The sequence below is a fragment of the Ranitomeya imitator genome, chromosome 3 (genome assembly GCF_032444005.1).
Source record: "Ranitomeya imitator isolate aRanImi1 chromosome 3, aRanImi1.pri, whole genome shotgun sequence".
Classification (NCBI taxonomy): domain Eukaryota; kingdom Metazoa; phylum Chordata; class Amphibia; order Anura; family Dendrobatidae; genus Ranitomeya; species Ranitomeya imitator.
In genome coordinates this window covers 6,949,125-6,976,199 of record NC_091284.1, presented here as the reverse complement: position 1 = coordinate 6,976,199, position 27,075 = coordinate 6,949,125, and the positions used below count along the sequence as shown (strand labels likewise).

The window sequence follows — 27,075 nt, the reverse complement described above, 5'->3', positions numbered from 1 at the left end:
TTACCATTACGACCAGTCCCATTATTACCAGTACCACCAGTCCTGCAGTGGGTTTTCTCGGCCACGGTCCCAGCAGACGGAGCCGACCATTACTTCACATTTCTGCCTCATTTCTTTCAGATTTGTGTGATGCATCTGATGCAGTTTTAGGTCCAATTTATTTGAGGGGTTCACAAAGTTTCCAGCCCCCGCTCAGACATTTCAGGGTCTCGCTGGGAGATCAGCGGTGGTGGAGACGATCCCCAGATCTTTACTACACTAGGCAGCTTTTACATTACAGTGGGGGCGGTCACTAAAGGAGGGGGCGTGGCCCAACAATGCAGCCAGCACCGCCCCTGAGGAGCCGTCCTGTATGGTTATGGTGAACTACGGGCCCCTCTGTAGGGGCCACCTCTGCAGGGCGTCCATTCCAGGTTGTGTAGAATCATCTTTATACTCAGTTCATGGTGAATTAATCTCCTTCAGACGGAGATCCGTGGTGCTGGGCCCCGAGCTCTCGGCCACAGAGGTCCCACAGGAGTCCCGGGGACACTGCACAGCGAGGACATGCGCGGTAATCCCCAGCAAGGCTCCACCAGGTCAGGGTCTACCCCACTGACCGCCACTGCTGGACACATCCCAACCCCTCCCCCACTATTAGTCAGTGACCGAGGACCCCGTACATCACAGCGGGACCTGCTCTGCCTCATCATCATCGTCAGGCCTCTCCGACCGCCCAGTCACCTTCACCGGAGAAGTCCACAAACCCTTCACACTCATCGGGGGCGAACGCCCGGCCCTACTCCTCCATCGGGTCACAAATCTCCACCCGAGAACCACGAGCAAGATCAGAAGAAGCCCCGAGAAGAGCAACAAGACGGAGAGGAGCGCCGGAGAGGAGCAGATGTGAGCGCCGACCCCTGCGGAGAGAGCAGACAGGAGAACAGTGAGTGCAGCTCTGGAGGTGACTGGAGGATAAGGCATGATGTAACAGCAGAATAGTGAGTGCAGCTCTGCAGGTGACTGGAGGATAAGACACGATGTAACAGCAGAACAGTGAGTGCAGCTCTGGAGGTGACTGGAGGATAAGGCATGATGTAACAGCAGAACAGTGAGTGCAGCTCTGGAGGTGACTGGAGGATAAGACACGATGTAACAGCAGGATAGTGAGTGCAGCTCTGGAGGTGACTGGAGGATAAGGCATGATGTAACAGCAGAATAGTGAGTGCAGCTCTGGAGGTGACTGGAGGATAAGACACGATGTAACAGCAGAATAGTGAGTGCAGCTCTGGAGGTGACTGGAGGATAAGGCATGATGTAACAGCAGAATAGTGAGTGCAGCTCTGGAGGTGACTGGAGGATAAGACATGATGTAACAGCAGGATAGTGAGTGCAGCTCTGGAGGTGACTGGAGGATAAGGCATGATGTAACAGCAGGATAGCGAGTGCAGCTCTGGAGGTGACTGGAGGATAAGACACGATGTAACAGCAGAATAGTGAGTGCAGCTCTGGAGGTGACTGGAGGATAAGACACGATGTAACAGCAGAATAGTGAGTGCAGCTCTGGAGGTGACTGGAGGATAAGACACGATGTAACAGCAGGATAGCGAGTGCAGCTCTGGAGGTGACTGGAGGATAAGACACGATATAACAGCAGAATACTGACTACAGCTCTGGAGGTGACTGGAGGATAAGGCATGATGTAACAGCAGGATAGCGAGTGCAGCTCTGGAGGTGACTGGAGGATAAGACACGATATAACAGCAGAATACTGACTACAGCTCTGGAGGTGACTGGAGGATAAGGCATGATGTAACAGCAGAATAGTGACTACAGCTCTGGAGGTGACAGGAGGATAAGACATGATGTAACAACAGAATAGTAAGTGCAGCTCTGGAGGTGACTGGAGGATAAGACATGATGTAACAGCAGGATAGTGAGTGCAGCTCTGGAGGTGACAGGAGGATAAGACATGATGTAACAACAGAATAGTGAGCGCAGCTCTGGAGGTGACTGGAGGATAAGACATAATGTAACAGCAGAATAGTGAGTGCAGCTCTGGAGGTGACTGTAATAACAGACGTGCACCTGTTGTCTGGATGGTGACGGACATGTTCCCCCCGGTCTGCTCTCCTATCTGGTACCAGACCCCGCGGGGCGTCCTCGCCCACTCCTGGACCCTGCAGTAGTAGATCCCGGTGTCTGGCGGGTGTGCGCGGAGGATCCTCAGCTGGAACGTCTGCTCTGATGTCCGCTCATACTGGTAGCCGTCCTCAGCAGGGTGCACCCACTGGCCCAGGTGACTGGCATTGTACAGCAGCTGGTGCCCGGGGGCCGCGACCTTCCACCAGGTGATGGAGAAGGTGGAGCCGGGGACAGACGTGGACACCACATGACAGGGCAGGGCCAGGCTGGACCCTTCTGGGGCCGCAAGGGTTAATGTGGTGATGTTCACGAGCAGCCAATCATCTGGAAGAGAGAACAGAATCTGGGGGTCAGTATTCCACGAGACCCCCGGCCACCCTGAGCTGTGAGACCCCCGGCCACCCTGAGCCAAAGCAGCGAGACCCCAGGCCGCGAGAACCCTGTCACCCTAAGCCAGAGCTAGGAGACCCCCGACCACCCTGACCAGAGCAGAGAGACCCCTGGCCACCCTGAGCCAGAGTAGCGAGACCCCTGACCACAAGACCCATGTCACCCTGAGCTGCAAGACTCTCGGCCACCCTTAGCCAGGGCAGCGAGACCCCAGGCCACCCTGAGCCAAAGCAGCGAGACCCCAGGCCACGAGAACCCTGTCACCCTAAGCCAGAGCTAGGAGATCCCCGACGACCCTGACCAGAGCAGAGAGACCCCTGACCACAAGACCCCTGGCCACCGTGAGCTGCAAGACTCCTGGCAACCCTGAGCCAGAGCAGCGAGATCCCAGGCCACTCTGTGCCACGAGACCCCTGTCACCCTGAGCCAGAAGACGCCCGGCCAACCTGACCTGCGAGACCCCCGATCACAGCAGCGAGACCCCTGGCCACCCTGAGCCAGAGCAGTGAGACCCCTGTCACCCTGAGCCAGGAGACCACCCAGCCACCTTGAGCTGCAAGACCCCCGACCACCCTGAGCCAGAGCAGCGAGACCCCCAGCCATCCTGAGCTGCAAGACTCCAGGACACCCTGATCCAGAGTCGCAAGACCCCCGGCCACCTCGAGCCGGACCCTCCCGACAAGTGATAATGACCTAGACCCTCAGAGTCCACGATACAGTGATCTGGAGCCCACCCTCATGTCCTACAGATCTGGAGCCCACCCTCATGTCCTACAGATCTGGAGCCCACCCTCATGTCCTACAGATCTGGATCCCACCCTCATGTCCTACAGATCTGGAGCCCACCCTCATGTCCTACAGATCTGGAGCCCACCCTCATGTCCTACAGATCTGGAGCCCACCCTCATGTCCTACAGGTCTGGAGCCCACCCTCATGTCCTACAGATCTGGAGCCCACCCTCATGTCCTACAGATCTGGATCCCACCCTCATGTCCTACAGATCTGGATCCCACCCTCATGTCCTACAGATCTGGAGCCCACCCTCATGTCCTACAGATCTGGAGCCCACCCTCATGTCCTACAGATCTGGAGCCCACCCTCATGTCCTACAGATCTGGAGCCCACCCTCATGTCCTACATATCTGGATCCCACCCTCATGTCCTACAGATCTGGAGCCCACCCTCATGTCCTACAGATCTGGAGCCCAGCCTCATGTCCTACAGATCTGGATCCCACCCTCATGTCCTACAGATCTGGATCCCACCCTCATGTCCTACAGATCTGGATCCCACCCTCATGTCCTACAGATCTGGAGCCCACCCTCATGTCCTACAGATCTGGAGCCCACCCTGGTATTCTGGGGCTTCAGCGCCACACACTTTATTAGAGGGGATACATGACGTCATTGCGAGGTCAGAGCCCAGTGTCCGCCCTGATGACCCGGCCACACAGCGGGGGTCTCCTACCTGGGGCAGTCACCGTGAGCTGCAGGTACCCGGAGGTATCCGATGCCTCCAGCCTCCAGCCATCCTCCTGCAGCCTCCACTCCTCCAGCCGGCAGTGATAGATCCCAGCATCCTCCTGCCCCACAGCACTCAGGGTTAAGCTGTAATTCCCTTGTGCCACGGCCCCCACCTGCAGCCGCCCCGCCAGGGCCTCATTATACTCAGTGACCCCGTCCCACCGGGCCCTATACAGGAGGCTGGGGTACGAGGACGGCGCAGCCTGGTAGTACCAGGACACCGAAAAGATGGCGGCAGGGCCAGGAACCTCCTCCAAGGAGCAGCGCAGCAGCACGTCGCCCCCCGCAGGCTCCGCGCGGCTAATGTTCTCCTTACAGACGCTCAACGTTGTATCTGCAATAGGAAAAATAATGTGTCACTGACAGACGGGGCAGGAGACGGAGACAGAGACAGACGGGGCAGGAGACGGAGACAGAGACAGACGGGGCAGGAGACGGAGACAGAGACAGACGGGGCAGGAGACGGAGACAGAGACAGACGGGGCAGGAGACGGAGACAGAGACAGACGGGGCAGGAGACGGAGACAGAGACAGACGGGGCAGGAGACGGAGACGGAGACAGACGGGGCAGGAGACGGAGACGGAGACAGACGGGGCAGGAGACGGAGACGGAGACAGACGGGGCAGGAGACGGAGACGGAGACAGACGGGGCAGGAGACGGAGACGGAGACAGACGGGGCAGGAGACGGAGACGGAGACAGACGGGGCAGGAGACGGAGACGGAGACAGACGGGGCAGGAGACGGAGACGGAGACAGACGGGGCAGGAGACGGAGACGGAGACAGACGGGGCAGGAGACGGAGACGGAGACAGACGGGGCAGGAGACGGAGACGGAGACAGACGGGGCAGGAGACGGAGACGGAGACAGACGGGGCAGGAGACGGAGACGGAGACAGACGGGGCAGGAGACGGAGACGGAGACAGACGGGGCAGGAGACGGAGACGGAGACAGACGGGGCAGGAGACGGAGACGGAGACAGACGGGGCAGGAGACGGAGACGGAGACAGACGGGGCAGGAGACGGAGACGGAGACAGACGGGGCAGGAGACGGAGACGGAGACAGACGGGGCAGGAGACGGAGACGGAGACAGACGGGGCAGGAGACGGAGACGGAGACAGACGGGGCAGGAGACGGAGACGGAGACAGACGGGGCAGGAGACGGAGACGGAGACAGACGGGGCAGGAGACGGAGACGGAGACAGACGGGGCAGGAGACGGAGACGGAGACAGACGGGGCAGGAGACGGAGACGGAGACAGACGGGGCAGGAGACGGAGACAGACGGGGCAGGAGACGGAGACAGACGGGGCAGGAGACGGAGACAGACGGGGCAGGAGACGGAGACAGACGGGGCAGGAGACGGAGACAGACGGGGCAGGAGACGGAGACAGACGGGGCAGGAGACGGAGACAGACGGGGCAGGAGACGGAGACAGACGGGGCAGGAGACGGAGACAGACGGGGCAGGAGACGGAGACAGACGGGGCAGGAGACGGAGACAGACGGGGCAGGAGACGGAGACAGACGGGGCAGGAGACGGAGACAGACGGGGCAGGAGACGGAGACAGACGGGGCAGGAGACGGAGACAGACGGGGCAGGAGACGGAGACAGACGGGGCAGGAGACGGAGACAGACGGGGCAGGAGACGGAGACAGACGGGGCAGGAGACGGAGACAGACGGGGCAGGAGACGGAGACAGACGGGGCAGGAGACGGAGACAGACGGGGCAGGAGACAGACGGGGCAGGAGACGGAGACAGACGGGGCAGGAGACGGAGACAGACGGGGCAGGAGACGGAGACAGACGGGGCAGGAGACGGAGACAGACGGGGCAGGAGACGGAGACAGACGGGGCAGGAGACGGAGACAGACGGGGCAGGAGACGGAGACAGACGGGGCAGGAGACGGAGACAGACGGGGCAGGAGACGGAGACAGACGGGGCAGGAGACGGAGACAGACGGGGCAGGAGACGGAGACAGACGGGGCAGGAGACAGACGGGGCAGGAGACGGAGACAGACGGGGCAGGAGACGGAGACAGACGGGGCAGGAGACGGAGACAGACGGGGCAGGAGACGGAGACAGACGGGGCAGGAGACGGAGACAGACGGGGCAGGAGACGGAGACAGACGGGGCAGGAGACGGAGACAGACGGGGCAGGAGACGGAGACAGACGGGGCAGGAGACGGAGACAGACGGGGCAGGAGACGGAGACAGACGGGGCAGGAGACGGAGACAGACGGGGCAGGAGACGGAGACAGACGGGGCAGGAGACGGAGACAGACGGGGCAGGAGACGGAGACAGACGGGGCAGGAGACGGAGACAGACGGGGCAGGAGACGGAGACAGACGGGGCAGGAGACGGAGACAGACGGGGCAGGAGACGGAGACAGACGGGGCAGGAGACGGAGACAGACGGGGCAGGAGACGGAGACAGACGGGGCAGGAGACGGAGACAGACGGGGCAGGAGACGGAGACAGACGGGGCAGGAGACGGAGACAGACGGGGCAGGAGACGGAGTCAGACGGGGCAGGAGACGGAGACAGACGGGGCAGGAGACGGAGACAGACGGGGCAGGAGACGGAGACAGACGGGGCAGGAGACGGAGACAGACGGGGCAGGAGACGGAGACAGACGGGGCAGGAGACGGAGACAGACGGGGCAGGAGACGGAGACAGACGGGGCAGGAGACGGAGACAGACGGGGCAGGAGACGGAGACAGACGGGGCAGGAGACGGAGACAGACGGGGCAGGAGACGGAGACAGACGGGGCAGGAGACGGAGACAGACGGGGCAGGAGACGGAGACAGACGGGGCAGGAGACGGAGACAGACGGGGCAGGAGACGGAGACAGACGGGGCAGGAGACGGAGACAGACGGGGCAGGAGACGGAGACAGACGGGGCAGGAGACGGAGACAGACGGGGCAGGAGACGGAGACAGACGGGGCAGGAGACGGAGACAGACGGGGCAGGAGACGGAGACAGACGGGGCAGGAGACGGAGACAGACGGGCAGGAGACGGGGATGGAAACGACAGGAGACGGGGATGGAAACGACAGGAGACGGGGAAGGAGATGGAGACGAAGAACTGTCCAGGGATGACGTCAGGTGGATTTTGCAGAAGACTCATTCTTGGGTGGTACCTGAGGTGCGGAGCATCACTCGTGTGACCCCGGACGTCCGCTCCGCCAGGGTGAGCCACTCTCCGCTCTCCGGCAGCAGCTCGCGCACCGCGCAGTAGAAGGACCCCAACAGTTGCGGGCGCAGGAGGCGGAGGATGATTTTATAAAGGGAGACGCGTTCACTCAGGAACCAGGGAAATCCGGGCTGGTGAGAGGTCAGACCCTCGTGGGTCACATTCACAATGTTCACTGCAGAGGGCGAGGCGGGCGACACCAGGAACCACCCAACATGGAGGACGGCGCCCGGAGTCAGAGCCCTGATGTCACAGGACACGGCCGCCTCATCCTGACCAGCGGTCACCAACACGGTGCGATCAGCGGAGTCCACCATGAGACGAGCGGCTGCGGGGAGAGATAGAATAAAGCATGTATCTAATCCCATCTGTGTGACACTGACTGCTGAGCCGTGTATCTAATCCCATCTGTGTGACACTGACTGCTGAGCCGTGTATCTAATCCCATCTGTGTGACACTGACTGCTGAGCCGTGTATCTAATTCTCTCCTGTGTGATACTGACTGCTGAGCCGTGTATCTAATCCCGTCTGTGTGATACTGACTGCTGAGCTGTGTATCTAATCCTCTCCTGTGTGATACTGTCTGCTGTGCCGTGTATCTAATCCTCTCCTGTGTGATACTGACTGCTGAGCTGTGTATCTAATCCTCTCCTGTGTGATACTGACTGCTGAGCCATGTATCTAATCCTCTCCTGTGTGATACTGCCTGCTGAGCTGTGTATCTAATCCCATCTGTGTGACACTGTCTGCTGAGCCATGTATCTAATCCCATCTGTGTGATACTGACTGCTGAGCTGTGTATCTAATCCTCTCCTGTGTGATACTGCCTGCTGAGCCGTGTATCTAATCCTCTCCTGTGTGATACTGACTGCTGAGCCGTGTATCTAATCCTCTCCTGTGTGATACTGTCTGCTGAGCCGTGTATCTAATCCTCTCCTGTGTGATACTGACTGCTGAGCCGCGTATCTAATCCTCTCCTGTGATACTGACTGCTGAGCCGTGTATCTAATCCCGCCCTGTCTGATACCGTGCTGAGCTGTGTATCTAATTCTCTCCTGTGTGATACTGTCTGCTGAGCCGTGTATCTAATCCCATCTGTGTGATACTGTCTGCTGAGCCGTGTATCTAATCCTCTCCTGTGTGATACTGTCTGCTGAGCCGCGTATCTAATCCTCTCCTGTGATACTGACTGCTGAGCCGTGTATCTAATCCCGCCCTGTCTGATACCGTGCTGAGCTGTGTATCTAATTCTCTCCTGTGTGATACTGTCTGCTGAGCCGCGTATCTAATCCTCTCCTGTGTGATACTGTCTGCTGAGCTGCGTATCTAATCCTCTCCTGTGTGATACTGTCTGCTGAGCCGCGTATCTAATCCTCTCCTGTGATACTGACTGCTGAGCCGTGTATCTAATCCCGCCCTGTCTGATACCGTGCTGAGCTGTGTATCTAATTCTCTCCTGTGTGATACTGTCTGCTGAGCCGTGTATCTAATCCCATCTGTGTGATACTGTCTGCTGAGCCGTGTATCTAATCCCGTCTGTGTGACACTGACTGCTGAGCCGTGTATCTAATCCTCTCCTGTGTGATACTGACTGCTGAGCCGTGTATATAATCCCATCTGTGTGATACTGACTGCTGAGCCGTGTATCTAATCCTCTCCTGTGTGATACTGACTGCTGAGCCGTGTATATAATCCCATCTGTGTGATACTGACTGCTGAGCTGTGTATCTAATCCTCTCCTGTGTGATACTGTCTGCTGTGCCGTGTATCTAATCCTCTCCTGTGTGATACTGACTGCTGAGCTGTGTATCTAATCCTCTCCTGTGTGATACTGACTGCTGAGCCATGTATCTAATCCTCTCCTGTGTGACACTGTCTGCTGAGCCATGTATCTAATCCCATCTGTGTGATACTGACTGCTGAGCTGTGTAGCTAATCCTCTCCTGTGTGATACTGTCTGCTGAGCCGCGTATCTAATCCTCTCCTGTGATACTGACTGCTGAGCCGTGTATCTAATCCCGCCCTGTCTGATACCGTGCTGAGCTGTGTATCTAATCCAGCCCTGTCTGATACCGTGCTGAGCTGTGTATCTAATCCCGTCCTGTCTGATACCGTGCTGAGCTGTGTATCTAATCCCGCCCTGTCTGATATCGTGCTCAGCTGTGTATCTAATCCAGCCCTGTCTGATACCGTGCTGAGCTGTGTATCTAATCCAGCCCTGTCTGATACCGTGCTGAGCTGTGTATCTAATCCCGCCCTGTCTGATACCGTGCTGAGCTGTGTATCTAATCCAGCCCTGTCTGATACTGTGCTCAGCTGTGTATCTAATCCCGCCCTGTCTGATACCGTGCTGAGCTGTGTATCTAATCCTATCCTGTGTGATACTGTGCTGAGCTGTGTATCTAATCACGCACTGTCTGATACCGTGCTGAGCTGTGTATCTAATCACGCACTGTCTGATACCGTGCTGAGCTGTGTATCTAATCCCTCCCTGTCTGATACCGTGCTGAGCTGTGTATCTAATCCCTCCCTGTCTGATACCGTGCTGAGCTGTGTATCTAATCCCGTCCTGTCTGATACCGTGCTGTAGGTACCTGGTAGTTGGACCTTTATGCTCATGGTGATGGAGGCGGCTGAGGCGCGGGGGACACTGGCGCTTTGGCTCAGGACCTGGACCCTGCAGCGGTACGCCCCCTGGTGGTGCTGGCGCTGCACCTGGTGTATGGTCAGTGTGCTGGTGGCCCCCACTATGGAGAGCTGGGCTTTTCCTTGGAGTCCGGGGTTGGCCGCCCCCCAGGATACGTCACCCTCCCCGGACACATTCACCAGCTTCTGGAAGGACCCGGAATCCGGCTGGAAGTCCCAAGACCACGAGAGCCGCCGATCCCGAAAACTGTATGGAGCCTTCACCACGCAGAAGAGGCGAGCGGAGGAGCCGGACATCACCTGCTGATCCCGGGACATGAGGACGACCTCCAGCGAGGAGTCTGCGGAGACCAAGAAGACTGAGGGCGGAGGAGGACAGAGGGCGAGCGAGAAGAGGATAGAGAGGCGAGCGAGAAGAGGAGCAGGAGGACAGAGGGCAAGCGAGAAGAGGAGCAGGAGGACAGAGGGGCGAGCGAGAAGAGGAGCAGGAGGAGGTGAGAGGGGCGAGCGAGAAAAGGAGCAGGAGGAGAACAGAGGGGCGAGCGAGAAGAGGGAGCAGGAGGAGGACAGAGGGCGAGTGAGAAGAGGATAGAGAGGCGAGCAAGAAGAGGAGCAGGAGAAGGACAGAGGGCGAGCGAGAAGAGGAGCAGGAGGAGGACAGAGGGCGAGCGAGAAGAGGAGCAGGAGGACAGAGGGGCGAGCGAGAAGAGGAGCAGGAGGAGAACAGAGGGCGAGCGAGAAGAGGCAAGCGGAGGAGCCGGACATCACCTGCTGATCCCGGGACATGAGGACGACCTCCAGCGAGGAGTCTGCGGAGACCAAGAAGACTGAGGGCGGAGGAGGACAGAGGGCGAGCGAGAAGAGGATAGAGAGGCGAGCGAGAAGAGGAGCAGGAGGACAGAGGGCAAGCGAGAAGAGGAGCAGGAGGACAGAGGGGCGAGCGAGAAGAGGAGCAGGAGGAGGTGAGAGGGGCGAGCGAGAAAAGGAGCAGGAGGAGAACAGAGGGGCGAGCGAGAAGAGGGAGCAGGAGGAGGACAGAGGGCGAGCGAGAAGAGGATAGAGAGGCGAGCAAGAAGAGGAGCAGGAGAAGGACAGAGGGCGAGCGAGAAGGGGAGCAGGAGGAGGACAGAGAGGCGAGCGAGAAGAGGCGAGCGGAGGAGCCGGACACCACCTGCTGATCCCGGGACATGAGGACGACCTCCAGCGAGGAGTCTGCGGAGACCAAGAAGACTGAGGGCGGAGGAGGACAGAGGGCGAGCGAGAAGAGGATAGAGAGGCGAGCGAGAAGAGGAGCAGGAGGACAGAGGGCAAGCGAGAAGAGGAGCAGGAGGACAGAGGGGCGAGCGAGAAGAGGAGCAGGAGGAGGTGAGAGGGGCGAGCGAGAAAAGGAGCAGGAGGAGGTGAGAGGGGCGAGCGAGAAAAGGAGCAGGAGGAGAACAGAGGGGCGAGCGAGAAGAGGGAGCAGGAGGACAGAAGGCGAGCGAGAAGAGGATAGAGAGGCGAGCAAGAAGAGGAGCAGGAGAAGGACAGAGGGCGAGCGAGAAGAGGAGCAGGAGGAGGACAGAGGGCGAGCCAGAAGAGGAGCAGGAGGACAGAGGGCGAGCGAGAAGAGGCGAGCGGAGGAGCCGGACATCACCTGCTGATCCCGGGACATGAGGATGACCTCCAGCGAGGAGTCTGCGGAGACCAAGACTGAGGGCAGATGAGGACAGAGGGCGAGCGAGAAGAGGAGCAGGAGGACAGAGGGGCGAGCGAGAAGAGGAGCAGGAGGAGAACAGAGGGCGAGCGAGAAGAGGCGAGCGGAGGAGCCGGATATCACCTGCTGATCCCGGGACATGAGGACGACCTCCGCGGAGACCAAGAAGACTGAGGGCGGAGGAGGATAGAGGGGCGAGCGAGAAGAGGAGCAGGAGGAGGACAGAGGGCAAGCGAGAAGAGGATAGAGAGGCGAGCGAGAAGAGGGAGCAGGAGGACAGAGGGCAAGCATGAAGAGGAGCAGGAGGACAGAGGGGCGAGCGAGAAGAGGAGGAGGAGGAGGAGGAGGAGAGAGGGGCGAGCGAGAAAAGGAGCAGGAGGAGGACAGAGGGGCGAGCGAGAAGAGGAGCAGGAGGAGGACAGAGGGGTGAGCGAGAAGAGGAGCAGGAGGAGGACAGAGGGGCGAGCGAGAAGAGGAGCAGGAGGACGACAGAGGGGTGAGCGAGAAGAGGAGCAGGAGGAGGACAGCGGGGTGAGCGAGAAGGAGGACAGATGGGCGAGCGAGAAGAGGAGGATAACAGAGGGGTGAGCGAGTAGAGCATGAGGACAGAGGGGCGAGCGAGAAGAGAAGGAGGAGAAGGAGGATGACAGAGGGGCGAGCGAGAAGAGCAGGAGGATGACAGATGGGCGAGCGAGAAGAGGAGGATAACAGAGGGGTGAGCGAGTAGAGCATGAGGACAGAGGGGCGAGCGAGAAGAGAAGGAGGAGAAGGAGGATGACAGAGGGGCGAGCGAGAAGAGCAGGAGGATGACAGAGGGGCGAGCGAGAAGAGAAGGACGACAGAGGGGCGAGCGAGAAGAGGAGGCGGGCACGTCACACCTCCTATCACTATGGAGTCTCCGCTCACATCTCTCTTTATATCTTTATCCCTTTTTAACTATAGTTCTTTCTTTTACTAAATACAGTACCTTTTTCTTCAAATCACTGGGTTTTTAATACAGAATTCATATCCCGGATCCATCTCATAATTATCTCTCGTCTCTACCTAATATCCGTCTGTATCCATCACCTACTTACATTTATCGCCCTTTGTCCCCCCTTCCCTCCCTCACTTTCCCTTCCTCCTTTTTCTTCTAGGTTCGCGCTCCTCCCTGCTGTCCCTCTTTCTCTCCTTACTCATGTCCTCTCAGTCCTTCCCCACTCGTTCCTCTCCTTTTCCCCACTCTCCTTTCCTATGTCTTCCCAGTCCTTGCCCACTCATCCAACTCCCTCCCTGTCCCTTTTACTCCAGCCAATACCTCTCCTTCCCTCGTGCCGCCGCCGTCACTCCTCTCCCCCTTGCTTGCCATCCCTCTCCCTCAGGCACACTGCCCCTCAACCCTCTTTCGCACCGTCATTTCCCCCCATCCCACTCCCTAAGACCTGCCAGCCATCCCTCCCCCTCAATATTCCTCTCGCCCTCCATCCCTCCCCCCTCTTTGGTGCCATCCCTCCCACCCACTGTCCCTCCATCCCTCTTGTCTACAGTCCCTCCCCCGATCCCTGTTCCTCAGGCCTGCTCGCCCCCTCGCTGTCCCTCTCACCCTCCCCCCCTCTTTGGTGACGTCCATTCCTCCGTCCTTCCATCTCACTAGCGCCCCGTCCCTCCCCCCATTCCTCTCCCTCAGGCCTGCCCGCCGTCCCTCCCCCTCGTCCTTCTCTCCAACATACCTCTCGCCCGCCGTCCCCACACCCCCCCTTTCGTGCTGTCCCTCCCCCATCCCTCTCTCCATATCTCTCGCCCACCGTCCCTCCTCCTCGCAGTCCCCCTCTTTCGTGCCGTCTCGCTTGCCCACCTACCTTTCCCTTCGTCGTCCCTATCGCCCACTGTCTCTCCAACCAGCTCCCCCTCTTATGTTGTTCCTCCATCCCTCTCGCAAACTGTTCCTCCCCTATCCTTCAAGCTTGCCCACCGCCTGTCCCCCTCCAACCCCTCTTTCGCGTCATCCCTCCCTTCATTCCTCTTCCTCAGGCCTGCCCGTCGGTCCCTCCACCTTTTTCACATTGTCCCTCCATCCCATTCCTCTCACCTTATTCTCCCTCATGCCTGCCCACCATCCTTCCTCCCCCTCTTTTGCTCCATCCCTCCCTCTCACTCGCTGTCCCTCCCTGTCACCCTCTTTTGCTCCATCCCTCCCTCTCAGTCCTTCATTCCCACCATCACTCACACGCTGTCCGTCCCTCCCTGTCCCCCTTTCGCTCCGTCCATCCCTGTCCCCCTCTATCGCTTCGTCCCTCCTTCCCCCTCAGTCCTTCATTCTCACCGTCCCTCTCACTCGCTGTCCCTCCCTGTCCCCTCTTTCGCTCCATCCCTCTCCTTTCCCACCATCCCTCTCACTCGCCGTTCCTCCCTCCGTCCTTCTTTCCCACCCTCTCACTCGCTGTCCCTCCCTCCGTCCCTCCCTGTCCCTCTTTTTCGTTCTGTCCCTCCCTCAGTCCTTTCCCACTGCCCCTTTCACTCGCCGTCCGTCCCTGTCCCCCTCTTTCGCTTCATCCCTCCCTTCCGTCCTTCTTACTCTGTTCCTCTGTCCCCCTCTTTCGCTCCATCCCTCACTCCGTCCCTTCCTGTCCCCCTCTTTCGCTCTGTCCTTCTTTCCCACCATCCCTCTCACTCGCCGTCCCTCACTCCGTCCCTCACTCGCTGCCCCTCCGTCCCCCTCTTTTGCTCCGTCCATCCCTCCCCTTCCGTCCTTTATTTCCACCATCCCGCTCACTCGCCGTCCCTCCCTCCGTCCCTTCCTGTCCACCTTTCATGTTGTCCCTCCTTCTGTCCCTCTTGCCCACCGACCTCCAGCCCTCTTTATCTCACCATCTCTCTCCCCTTTCCTCCCCTTCCGTCTCGGTCAGCGGTTAAGGCCATACTTCATGGTTTCCTTCCAGTCTTGTCTTATAGACATTTCTTCGCGGGCGGTGATGTCTGCCACATTTTTTACTGTACAGCCGCCACGCTTAGTATTCATAGAATCTAATGCCACAAGCCCACACCGCCTCCTGGAGTTACCCCACGGGACCGCTTAGTTTCTTTTGTTACCCTTCACTTCTAACACAAAACTTTCTACTGCTCCCTGTTATCAGCCATCTTATCAGATTTCTGCCGTTCACAGAACAGACATTTACAGAAGAGAGGATCGGCCAACGCGGACACTCACCGAGGCGCCGGATATCAATGTGGATGGAGTTACTGTTGTACGTCCTGTTCGTCCGCTCGTCATGTGTCTCCTGCGACCATTCTGTGAGGCGGCAGATGTATGAACCGCTGTCCCCCTGCACCAGACTGTCCAATGTCAAAGAGTGGCGGCCATTCTCCAATCTCTGCGCTGTCAGGTAACCGGACTTCTGTTTCTGGACATATTCACCCAACACGACCACCTCACCGTCGTGTCTCAGCGAAGCTACCGCCTCCCACCGACCAGACGGACGCAAGGTGAGCCACGTCATATCTAGAGAAGGAGAGGGGCTAGAAACCTGACAAAAGAGCGCTACCGAATCCCCTTCATAAAGCTCCGAAGCCTCAATGCTCAGTGTGACGTTCTGAAAGCGGAAAACTGCAGAGAAAAATACAACCTATATAATACTGCCCCTATATACAAATATATAACTACTATAATACTGCTCCTATGTACAAGAGTATAACTACTATAATACTGCCCTTATGTACAAGTATATAACTACTATAATACTGCCCCTATGTACAAGAATATAACTACTATAATACTGCTCCTATGTACAAGAGTATAACTACTATAATACTGCCCCTATGTACAAGAATATCACTACTATAATACTGCTCCTATGTACAAGAATATCACTACTATAATACTGCCCCCTATGTACAAGTATATAACTACTATAATACTGCCCCTATGTACAAGAATATAACTACTATAATACTGCTCCGATGTACAAGAATATAACTACTATAATACTGCTCCTATGTACAAGAATATAACTACTATAATACTGCTCCTATGTACAAGAATATAACTACTATAATACTGCCCTTATGTACAAGAATATAACTACTATAATACTGCTCCTATGTACAAGAGTATAACTACTATAATACTGCGCCCTATGTACAAGAATATAACTACTATAATACTGCCCCTATGTACAAGAATATAACTACTATAATACTGCTCCTATGTACAAGAATATAACTACTATAATACTGCCCTTATGTACAAGACTATAACTACTATAATACTGCGCCCTATGTACAAGAATATAACTACTATAATACTGCCCCTATGTACAAGAATATAACTACTATAATACTGCGCCCTATGTACAAGAATATAACTACTATAATACTGCTCCTATGTACAAGAGTATAACTACTATAATACTGCCCTTATGTACAAGACTATAACTACTATAATACTGCGCCCTATGTACAAGAATATAACTACTATAATACTGCTCCTATGTACAAGAGTATAACTACTATAATACTGCCCTTATGTACAAGACTATAACTACTATAATACTGCGCCCTATGTACAAGAATATAACTACTATAATACTGCTCCTATGTACAAGAATATAACTACTATAATACTGCTCCTATGTACAAGATTATAACTACTATAATACTGCCCTTATGTACAAGACTATAACTACTATAATACTGCGCCTATGTACAAGAATATAACTACTATAATACTGCTCCTATGTACAAGAGTATAACTACTATAATACTGCCCTTATGTACAAGACTATAACTACTATAATACTGCGCCCTATGTACAAGAATATAACTACTATAATACTGCCCCTATGTACAAGAATATAACTACTATAATACTGCCCCTATGTACAAGAATATAACTACTATAATACTGCTCCTATGTACAAGAATATAACTACTATAATACTGCTCCTATGTACAAGAATATAACTACTATAATACTGCCCTTATGTACAAGAATATAACTACTATAATACTGCCCCTATGTACAAGAATATAACTACTATAATACTGCTCCTATGTACAAGAATATAACTACTATAATACTGCTCCTATGTACAAGAATATAACTACTATAATACTGCTCCTATGTACAAGAGTATAACTACTATAATACTGCCCTTATGTACAAGAATATAACTACTATAATACTGCCCCTACAGGGGTGGATTAAGGGTAGCCAGGGCCCCGGGCTGTTCAGACACTGTGGGCCCCCCGGATCATGTGACGGGGGTCATGTGACGGGGGTCATGTGACGGGGGTCATGTGACGGGGGTCATGTGACATACCCGAGCCAGATTATTCCAGAAAAATGGCCGGGTCCTACTCTACTGTAACCTATTAAATATTTGTTAAAATCTGCAATACAATTTAGGTATATTTTGACCAATAATATCACATACAAGGAACAAATACCACCGCACCATGACCAGACCACAAATTACAACCCCAGTGATCGAATAATATCACATACAAGGAACAAATACCGCTACACCATGTCAAGAGCACATATTACCACCACTTGGTGACCAAATAGCACACACAAGGGACAAATACCACAACACCATTTCCAGACCACATATTACCACCACATAGTGACTGAATACTACAATCCTGACAGTAATAAATAAATAAAAAAACAAAATACTGTCACCATAAGTGCCAGTATTCACAGGAGATCTGTAATTGGTATGCAGTGTCTGTGTAGAGGTTATACAGCGATCACTGGCGACATTATACACAGGAGCTCTGTATATGGTTTACAGCAGGGGTGTCAAACTGCATTCCTCGAGGGCTGCAAACAGGTCATGTTTTCAGGATTTCCTTGTATTGCACAGGTGATAATTTAATCACCTGCACAGAATGATCCCAGCGCCTTGTGTAACGCAAAGGAAATCTTGAAAACACGCACGGTCTGAGCTGAGGCCCTCGACGAATGCAGTTTGACACCCCTGGTTTACAGTGTATAGTGTCAGTATAGGTAACACTGACTCACCAGTGACGTCTCTAGCGGTGAAGTCCTTCATCTGTCATGAAGCACAGACCGCCATCATTTATTCCAGCCAGGGCTTGTTTGTTGTTTCTGCAGGAAATAACACAGTTATCTCGAGCTCCGCTTGCAGAACACATTACTTAAATTTTCACAATTTCAACATTACACCACATGAAGAAAAAAAGGTGATATAGTGTCACTCTGCACAGTAACAGGACCACCCCCCCATTTAAAAAAAGTATACGCAAAAAATAAAATAAATACATCACTGCAGTAATAATATCCCTTAATTAGCCCCTACGGAAATAATATTCCCCACCCTGGCCCCCGTTTATCTCATTCCTGGCTCCTGCAATATATTCTCGCATCCTGCACTCATGAGTATCCATCCTGCCCCATATGATTTACCCATCCTGCCCCATCTGTCTCCATCCTGTCCCATGACAGTATGTTCAACAATCTGCCCCAGTGTGGCCAGCATATTACCCCCAGTGTGTCCAGCATATTACCTCCACACAGTGTATCCAGCAATCTGCCCCAGTATGTCCAGCATTGCCCCCAGTGTGTCCTGTCCAGCAATATGCCCCAGTATGTCCAGCAATCATCTGCCCCAGCCAGACTGTGTCCTCAGGCTCCAGCATTGCCCCAGTCAGTGTCTCCAGCAATCATCTGCCCCAGACTGTGTCCTCCTCCAGCATTGCCCCAGTATGTCCAGCAATCATCTGCCCAGCCAGTCCCCAGACTGTGTCCTCCAGCATTTCCCCCCCAGTGTCTCCTGCATTGCCCCCCCCCCCAGTGTCCAGCAATAGCAATGCAATCATTTGAGGCCCCCAGTCCCGACTGTGTCCTCCTCCTCCAGCATCATTGCACCAGTATGTCCAGCAATCATCTGCCCAGCCAGTCCCCAGACTGTGTCCTCCAGCATTTCCCCCCCAGTGTCTCCTGCATTGCCCCCCCAGTGTGTCCAGCAATAGCAATGCAATCATTTGAGGCCCCAGGCCCCAGTCCCGACTGTGTCCTCCTCCTCCTCCAGCATCATTGCACCGTGACCAGTATGTCCAGCAATCATCTGCCCACAGCCCAGCCAGTCCCCAGACTGTGTCCTCCAGCATTCCCCCCCCCCCAGTGTCTCCTGCATTGCCCCCCACCAGGCCCCAGTGTCCAGAAATAGCAATCATTTGAGGCCCCCCCAAGTCCCGACTGTGTCCCCTCCTCCTCCAGCATCATTGCCCCCCCAGACCCAGTGTGTCCAGATATCAGACTGCCCCAGTCCCAGACTGTGTCCTCCTGCTCCCAGCATTCTGCACCTGCCACCCCCCCCCCCCCAATCACACACCCCCATCACCCCCACTCCCGACTTCTCCACCGTTATATTTATTATATCTCCACTCAGATTATTAAAAAAAAAAAAAAAATTCTCCAGTCCTCACCTTACCAACGATCCAGGCGGTGAGCTCCCTCCCCTCCAGCAGCGCGCACTCGCCGGCGACTGACAATGACGTCAGACGCCGGCGACGTGTGCGCTGCGCCTGCGGCCGACGTTATCTATTGCCAATAGGAAACTAACCGACGCAGGCAGCGCCGCTAGGGGCCCGGTGAGGGCCCCCTCTCTCTGCCCACCGGGTCCGGGGGGGCTCCCGGCACGGCATGGGCAGTGTCCTCAGTGATCGAGAGTGACGGCACGGCAGGGGCACGGCGGCCGGCCGCACGGGCCCGGCACTCGCGCCGGCGGCGGCAACACATACAAACAAACCAGTCTTCTGACAGGGGCAGCAGGCGGGCGGCTGGGTGGGTGGGTCACGGCCGGGGGTGCCACTGCACTGTGTCAGTGAGACAGTGACTCACTGTGTGCACTGTGCTGAGTCACTGTCATATGATGATGAGACTTGCTGCGAGTGCCCTGATGATGGCGGCGGCCAGCGGGCAATCTGTGTGCGGTAGCCCAGGGCCCCCCCACACCACTGGGCCCTGGGCTACCGCCCAGATTGACCCTCTTATAATCCGCCCCTGTGCCCCTATGTACAAGAATATAACTACTATAATACTGCTCCTATGTACAAGAATATAACTACTATAATACTGCCCCCTATGTACAAGAATATAACTACTATAATACTGCACCTATGTACAAGAATATAACTACTATAATACTGCTCCGATGTACAAGAATATAACTACTATAATACTGCACCTATGTACAAGAATATAACTACTATAATACTGCTCCTATGTACAAGAATATAACTACTATAATACTGCTCCGATGTACAAGAATATAACTACTATAATACTGCTCCTATGTACAAGAATATAACTACTATAATACTGCCCCTATGTACAAGAATATAACTACTATAATACTGCACCTATGTACAAGAATATAACTACTATAATACTGCTCCGATGTACAAGAATATAACTACTATAATACTGCACCTATGTACAAGAATATAACTACTATAATACTGCTCCGATGTACAAGAATATAACTACTATAATACTGCTCCTATGTACAAGAATATAACTACTATAATACTGCTCCGATGTACAAGAATATAACTACTATAATACTGCACCTATGTACAAGAATATAACTACTATAATACTGCTCCGATGTACAAGAATATAACTACTATAATACTGCACCTATGTACAAGAATATAACTACTATAATACTGCTCCTATGTACAAGAATATAACTACTATAATACTGCCCCTATGTACAAGAATATAGCTACTATAATACTGCCCCTATGTACAAGAATATAACTACTATAATACTGCTCCTATGTACAAGAATATAACTACTATAATACTGCTCCGATGTACAAGAATATAACTACTATAATACTGCTCCTATGTACAAGAATATAACTACTATAATACTGCCCCTATGTACAAGAATATAACTACTATAATACTGCTCCTATGTACAAGAATATAACTACTATAATACTGCTGATATGTACAAGAATATAACTACTATAATACTGCTCCTATGTACAAGAATATAACTACTATAATACTGCTGATATGTACAAGAATATAACTACTATAATACTGCTCCTATGTACAAGAATATAACTACTATAATACTGCTCCTATGTACAAGAATATAACTACTATAATACTGTCCCTATGTACAAGAATATAACTACTATAATACTGCTCCTATGTACAAGAATATAACTACTATAATACTGCTCCTATGTACAAGAATATAACTACTATAATACTGCCCCTATGTACAAGAATATAACTACTATAATACTGCTCCTATGTACAAGAATATAACTACTATAATACTGCCCCCTATGTACAAGAATATAACTACTATAATACTGCCCCCTATGTACAAGAATATAACTACTATAATACTGCCCCTATGTACAAGAATATAACTACTATAATACCGCTCCTATGTAGAGGAATATAACTACTATAATACCGCTCCTATGTACAAGAATATAACTACTATAATACTGCTCCTATGTAGAGGAATATAACTACTATAATACTGCTCCTATGTACAAGAATATAACTACTATAATACTGCCCCTATGTACAAGAATATAACTACTATAATACTGCTCCTATGTAGAGGAATATACCTGCTATAGTCTCTCACCTGGTGTTTGTATGGTGACAGATACTGGTGAGGATTGTCTTCTCCTCCGGGTCTCCTCCTCGGTGACTTCGCACATGTATGAGCCAGTCTCTTGTTCTGTGGTGTAGCTGATCCTTAGTGTCCAAGTGTCCTGGTCTTGTCTCCTCACAGATATTTGCCCCTTCTCCTCTCGGATTCTGTACGGTATATTAATGTTGCTTACACCAGATGGGTTCCAGGTTACCACCACAGCTCCATCCAGCAGCCAGGAGACACGAAACTGGCCTCCTATGAGATTGTATCTGGAGATGGAGCAGGTGACCTCCAGAAGGCCCCAGATCTGGATGGTGGTGTCTGGACTCTGCACCTGAACCTGGAAATCTCCACCTAGATGAGAATTTGGATGTGTATGTTGAGATCATAAGCACTCGTCTAATGCAGCCTAGAACATTACACCAAGGAACCAGCTAGGAATTATCTAGAAACCTAGAACAGGAGACTGGGGCAACCAGGTGGCATCCAGAAATACCTGAGTTATCAGTCATTATCTGGAACCACCAATAAGTACATGTCAGGAGTTTTATTCTAGAGAATCAGCCATTGTCCGGAACAGGCAAGTTAATATCAGCCACCAGAGTAACCTGATGTTACGTAGAACAGGCTCCAGGCTGCATTCAGAACAAAGGACCAGACTCCCCCATACACAGGAACGCTTGGCCTCTTTTTTTCTCCCTCCCCTACTGTCCAACCTCAAGACTTCTCCATCCTCCTCGCTTACCAACTGTTTTCTGGTTCCTAAACCCTGTAACCACCTCACTCCGGACCCCTGTCATACTCCCTAACCCACTATCCTCCCTTCAGACCCCTCCCCTCAACCCTGTGGACCCTTCAATCCTCCTACCTTCTATATTCTCCACCCTCCTGACCCTTCCAACCTCCCCTACTGTTTTAACCTCTAGAACCCTCAGTTCTCGCTCTAGACTCATGCTTTCCATATTGTCCACTCTCCGGAGCTCTCAGTCCTCCCTCCAGACCGCTCCCATGTTGTCCACCATCCAAAGCCCTCAGTCCTCCTCACTCCCTCACTGTTCTTCCTCTAGACCCCTTCCTACCATATTGTCCACCCTCCGGAGACCTCAGTTCTCCTCCCATATAGTCCACCCCTCTTTCCTCTTCGTCTCATAATGCCCACCCTCTGGACCCCTCTCTTCTCTCCGCCTCATCATGCCCACATTCTGGACCCCTCTCTCCTCTTCGCCTCATCATGCCCACATTCTGGACCCCTCTCTCCTCTTCGCCTCATCATGCCCACATTCTGGACCCCTCTCTTCTCTTCGCCTCATCATGCCCACATTCTGGACCCCTCTCTCCTCTTCGCCTCATCATGCCCACATTCTGGACCCCTCTCTTCTCTTCGCCTCATCATGCCCACATTCTGGACCCCTCTCTCCTCTTCGCCTCATCATGCCCACATTCTGGACCCCTCTCTCCTCTTCGCCTCATCATGCCCACATTCTGGACTCCTCTCTCCTCTTCGCCTCATCATGCCCACATTCTGGACTCCACTGTCCTCTTTGCCTCATAATGCCCACCCTCTAAACCACTCTGTCCTCTTCACCTACTAATGCCCATCCTCTAGACCAGTGGTCCCCAACCATTCCGACCTTGAGAGCCACATTCAGCTCTGCAAGAGGGTCGAGAGCCACATCCAGCTTCTGTCCCCCTCACAGTAGTGGCAAAAAAAAGCCCCCATTATGAGTATAATGATAACCAAAGCTTTTCCACACAAATCACCCCGAAGCAGTATACCAAGATCCAGGGGTTTCCACCACACCCCACCAAATTCAGCATTCTCCCATCACGCACTCCCAACAACAGTCACATCCAGCTTCAACCGCCTCCTCTGACCGGTAGCATCATGCTGTCTCCAGTGTTCCATACCAGAATTATCTCTAAACCCCCAAGACCTGTAGATGTGCACCCACATCTGCTCTTCTGTGCAGGGCTACTCAAAGTTCACCATTTTCAGATGTGCTCTTCATACCGGTTTACTAAATCTGGAGCTAATGCACCAAGCTGGCAGACAGCCGCGAGCCACAATTCATGGGACCGCGAGCCACATGTGGCTCCCGAGCTACAGGTTGGGGACCCCTGCTCTAGACCCATCTGTCCTCTTCACCTCATAGAGCCCACCCTCTAGACCCCTCTGTCCTCTCTCCAGATTACTTTGGCAGTAGTTTAGAGGAAAAAAAAAGGGGTTGGCTAGTGGATTTTGGACGTGCCTGATCCAGTTACCCTTATCTCCACCCATCTGTCGGAGGAAGACTCAGGGCGCCCAATACACAGACTTGTGGCCAATCCTGCAGATATGTTGCTATCGCCCGACTTTTATTTATGTATGTTTTATTTAGACATTTTGTAGAAGTTATGAAGAGATGCACATTTCACCGCAGTAGCTAGACCTTATATAGACCATCACAAGTAGATATCTGGTTTTCTGGAGTAAACTTTCTATCATCTTGACGTCATGTTCACACTTACCCTGCAGTGCAGAAACCTTGACCATGGTATTTTCTGACTTCTTCTCCATTATCTGTGTCCATGTTCCATCACGATCCTGGATCCACTCCGATCCTCGGCAGAAGAGATCTCCTTGGTCTGACAGCCGCAGCTGCTTGATGGTCAGTTTATAATCAGAGTCGCTGAGCTTGTCCAAGCGAATATCTCCAGACCTGAACCTCTCAGAGAAGGATTTTCCAGGAACCTGAACAAAGTCCCGGGACAAGGACAAGATGACATCTTGAGGGTCCAGAAGCCAGGAGACAGAGAGGTGGGTGTGCTGAGAGGAGGCCCGAGACACCCTACAGGTCATCTCCAGAGAAGAACCCTCTGTCCTCTCCAGCTCTTCATGGGGCATTGTGACTAACAGAGTGTCTGGAAGGACTAAGGAGAAAACAGAAGTCATGGAGGTACCACATCTACACAAAGTATCTGGAAGGGGCACCTAATGAATGATTATCCAGAAATCTTAAGTCCTCACCACAGTATTGATACACTCAGCTCTGGGAACAGAACTCTAGAACACACTGCAATCTAAGATAAAAACTAGAAATCACAAACCATCTAGGAAAACTGTAGAACATGCGCCCAGATATCCAAGACAAGTTTCAACATCTCAGCCAGTCCTTACAACATGGATTGTAGAGTACCGAGTTAAGATTCATAGCACAGGTCCCACGTTAGCAGGTAGAACATTTTCTAGAATGACCTGAATAAGCTCTGTAAAAACCATTTTATATCTCAAATCTCCAGATGGTCCAGAAGGCGGCTCCAGGATCTGTTACTGATCAAGAACAAGACCGTAGAGTCGCTAAAGCTGACTGTCAGCAGAGGTCTCTAGCCACAATCATCTTGACGGACATGATCACACTTTGGGTTCTGGATTTCCACAATTCACCTAGAATGTCTGTGACCGGTGGACTTACCTCTCAGGATGACTTTGGCGCTGTAGCTGCCGTAGAACTGTGGGTCGGTGTTGGGCGTGTGACACTCGTACTCTCCCGCGTCCCGTTCCTGCAGCTGGCGGATGTGGAGGACGGTGTGATCGCCCGCCAGCCTCTCTATGTAGATGTCCCCACGGCTGACACGCGAGCTGTAGATGGCATAGGAGAAGCCGGGGTCTTTGGTGCTCACGATCTGGACCTCCCTGTCCGGGGAAGTCGGCAGGTAGATGGAGAACTGGAAGTTCTGCTCGGAGGGGCCCTGGTAGCCACTGACCTTACACCAGATGGTAACGTCGGAGCCCACGGTGCGGTACAGGGGCCCCTGCTGGACGGTCACCTCCCGCTGAGCCCAGGAGACACCTGTCAGGAAGACATTCTCTATGAAATATCTATATTGAGGACTGGGGATATTGGGGCCGAGGAGAGGACTCTAGGGAAGGACTGGGGCGGTCTACTGATGGGGCTCATGGTGCAGCTCCTGGGCCCCGGAGGATCCTCTACTGGGTCACTGCTGGCTAATCTTTGGTCCCCTCGCTGTGCATTTCTAGGGAATGTTTGGGGCAATATTTGGACATTTCGGGGCGGTCACATGTGACCAGAGGATTTTGGTCCTCAGATCTCCTGCTTTGTCCCAACCGCAGTGTTTGTAGTAATGCCGCCCCGCGCGCTCACATAATTTAACTGTTACCCCACAGCTCGCTCTTACCCACAATGATGACCCAGTGCAGCCAGTGGGTGACCGTGTGCAAGGGACGAGGCTCTGCGCTCCGCTCCATCGTGCCGAGGTCTGCAGCGCTGCTCAGAGAGGAGCAGCATTTAGCGCAGCTCTCACATTGCACACAGGAAACCACAGTCTGACAGAGGCGAGACAAAGCAGAAGTGGTCTCAAATCATAGCGGGAGCGGCTCTACTGGGTGACTGGCGGGCTCCTGGGCCCCCGAAATGAGCTGGGTACAAGCACTGAATACACTTTATACTAGTTATCACTGGAGACCGTCAGCAAGCCTGTGGGCAGACTGATCATTAACATGCCCCAGCTGCCAGTCAGGGGAAAGTGGACACTTCTCAGAAAAAGTCAGCCAAGCTCAGCGCAGACTCTGAACACGCAGGGGATGCTGGGAGATGCCAGTTCTGGAGATTTAAGAACCACCTGTGCAGCTTTCCACATTACAGCAGCCGGCGGATCTCATCTCCTGGACTGATGCACATCAGGAAGCGGCAGTCAAATCAAGGAGACTCTTCTGCGGACATCGTCTTCCTCCGTCAGCACGACGCCAAGTCCTCCTCCGTCAGCAAGGCGCCAAGTCCTCCTCCTCCTCTGTCAGCAAGGCACCAAGTCCACCTCCTCCATCAGCAAGGCGCCAAGTCATCCTCCTCCGTCAGCAAGGCGCCAAGTCCTCCTCCTCCATCAGCAAGGCACCAAGTCATCCTCCTCCGTCAGCAAGGCACCAAGTCATCCTCCTCCATCAGCAAGGCGCCAAGTCCACCTCCTCCTCTGTCAGCAAGGCACCAAGTCCACCTCCTCCTGTCAGCAAGGCACCAAGTCCACCTCCTCCATCAGCAAGGCACCAAGTCCTCCTCCTCCGTCAGCAAGGCGCCAAGTCCTCCTCCTCCGTCAGCAAGGCGCCAAGTCCTCCTCCTCCGTCAGCAAGACGCCAAGTCCTCCTCCTCCTCCGTCAGCAAGGCACCAAGTCCGCCTCCTCCTGTCAGCAAGGCACCAAGTCCACCTCCTCCTCTGTCAGCAAGGCACCAAGTCCACCTCCTCCATCAGCAAGGCACTAAGTCCTCCTCCTCCGTCAGCAAGGCGCCAAGTCCTCCTCCTCCGTCAGCAAGACGCCAAGTCCTCCTCCTCCTCTGTCAGCAAGGCACCAAGTCCACCTCCTCCTGTCAGCAAGGCACCAAGTCCACCACCTCCATCAGCAAGGCACCAAGTCATCCTCCTCCGTCAGCAAGGCGCCAAGTCATCCTCCTCCATCAGCAAGGCACCAAGGCCGCCTCCTCTGTCAGCAAGACGCCAAGTCATCCTCCTCCGTCAGCAAGGCACCAAGTCCTCCTCCTCCCTCAGCAAGACGCCAAGTCATCCTCCTCCATCAGCAAGGCGCCAAGTCCACCTCCTCCTCTGTCAGCAAGGCACCAAGTCCACCTCCTCCTCTGTCAGCAAGGCACCAAGTCCGCCTCCTCCTCTGTCAGCAAGGCACCAAGTCCGCCTCCTCCTCTGTCAGCAAGGCACCAAGTCCACCTCCTCCATCAGCAAGGCACCAAGTCCTCCTCCTCCGTCAGCAAGGCGCCAAGTCCTCCTCCTCCGTCAGCAAGGCGCCAAGTCCTCCTCCTCCGTCAGCAAGGCGCCAAGTCCTCCTCCTCCGTCAGCAAGGCGCCAAGTCCTC

At 53.7% G+C, this 27,075-nt stretch overlaps 1 protein-coding gene across 1 annotated transcript; it reads right to left on the bottom strand.

Annotated features, from left to right (window-relative positions):
• On the bottom strand, nucleotides 1-25,613 carry LOC138672446 (immunoglobulin superfamily member 3-like). The gene is made up of 10 exons (XM_069760417.1): nucleotides 25,398-25,613; nucleotides 24,674-25,051; nucleotides 23,730-24,131; nucleotides 21,210-21,575; nucleotides 14,768-15,163; nucleotides 9,833-10,225; nucleotides 7,185-7,565; nucleotides 3,983-4,372; nucleotides 2,068-2,448; nucleotides 1-899 (listed from the first exon to the last, which is right to left on the bottom strand). The coding sequence occupies exons 1-10, from the start codon at nucleotides 25,465-25,467 to the stop codon at nucleotides 664-666; spliced, it is 3,393 nt and encodes a 1,130-aa protein (XP_069616518.1). The 5' UTR covers nucleotides 25,468-25,613; the 3' UTR covers nucleotides 1-663.
• Nucleotides 25,614-27,075: the final 1,462 nt, after the last annotated feature.